The sequence below is a fragment of the Phaethon lepturus genome, unplaced genomic scaffold, assembly GCF_000687285.1.
Source record: "Phaethon lepturus isolate BGI_N335 unplaced genomic scaffold, ASM68728v1 scaffold14135, whole genome shotgun sequence".
NCBI classification, from domain to species: domain Eukaryota; kingdom Metazoa; phylum Chordata; class Aves; order Phaethontiformes; family Phaethontidae; genus Phaethon; species Phaethon lepturus.
The window spans coordinates 1-868 of NW_010539948.1; the positions used below are offsets into that span (position 1 = coordinate 1).

The 868-nt window shown below is 54.7% G+C and overlaps 1 protein-coding gene across 1 annotated transcript; it reads right to left on the minus strand.

The window, feature by feature from the left end:
• Positions 1-7: 7 nt before the first annotated feature.
• MYF6 (myogenic factor 6 (herculin)) lies at positions 8-624 on the minus strand. The gene has a single exon (XM_010287300.1). The coding sequence runs from the start codon at positions 542-544 to the stop codon at positions 8-10; it is 537 nt and encodes a 178-aa protein (XP_010285602.1). The 5' UTR covers positions 545-624.
• Positions 625-868: the final 244 nt, after the last annotated feature.

The window sequence follows — 868 nt, forward strand, 5'->3', positions numbered from 1 at the left end:
GGAGGAATCAAGCGGCAGTGCTTACATTTCCCTGCTTGGGGCTGAAGCTGAAGGGGTCCCCCCCGATCTCCTGCATTTTCTCCTGCTGATCCAGCCTGTGCAAGAGGTCCTGCAGCCTCTCGATGTAGCTGATGGCGCTCCTCAGGATCTCCACCTTGGGCAGCCTCTGGTTGGGGTTTGCCACAGTCCGCCTTTTCAGAGCCTCAAAGGCTTCGTTGATCTTCTTCAGCCTCCTCCTCTCTCGCAGGGTGGCTGCTTTCCGTCTGTCCGTGGGGGCCGACTTTCTCTTGCAAGTTTTACAAGCCCAGATCAAACACTGGCCGGGGCAGTGAGGGGGTTGTAGTCCCGGGGGTGCCAGCACATGCTCCTCTCCGCTGCTGTCACTGCCGGCCTCCGGTGGCATTTGGTCCTGACAGGGGGACAAGGTGCCATCGCTGCCTGGGTACAGTGGAGATCCCTCGGCCATCTCCAGCTGCTGCAAGGCTCCATTCTCCCCATCCAAGTAGAAGAAATAGGAGCCAGTTTCAAAAAGGTCCATCATCATGCTGTCCCTCGGCCTCTCTGCCTGCTTGAGTTGGGTGGCAGGCTCAAAAACACCCCGAGGAACAACCCTGATGGAATTTAATTAGTGCAGTGACATAAGTCCCCTCTGCTTTATATAGGAGCAGCTGAAACCCTATCCAACTTTTAGCTGTCGCGGTGCATCACCCTCCAAAACTGATTCCAGCCAGTCTCCTGGGCGCTGTCCTGAGAACATCTCCTATTTAGAAAGGGGAGGGCAAGAGGAGACAGAGGCAAATTAAAAAAAAGGGGGGAAACAAACAAAAAATAAAATTACAACCCAAATTTCCGCCCCCCCCCCCAAAAT

Excerpts from the sequence above, each read along its gene's own strand:
- MYF6 (XM_010287300.1), bottom strand. The coding sequence starts at position 544 with ATGATGATGGACCTTTTTGAAACTGGCTCCTATTTCTTCTACTTGGAT.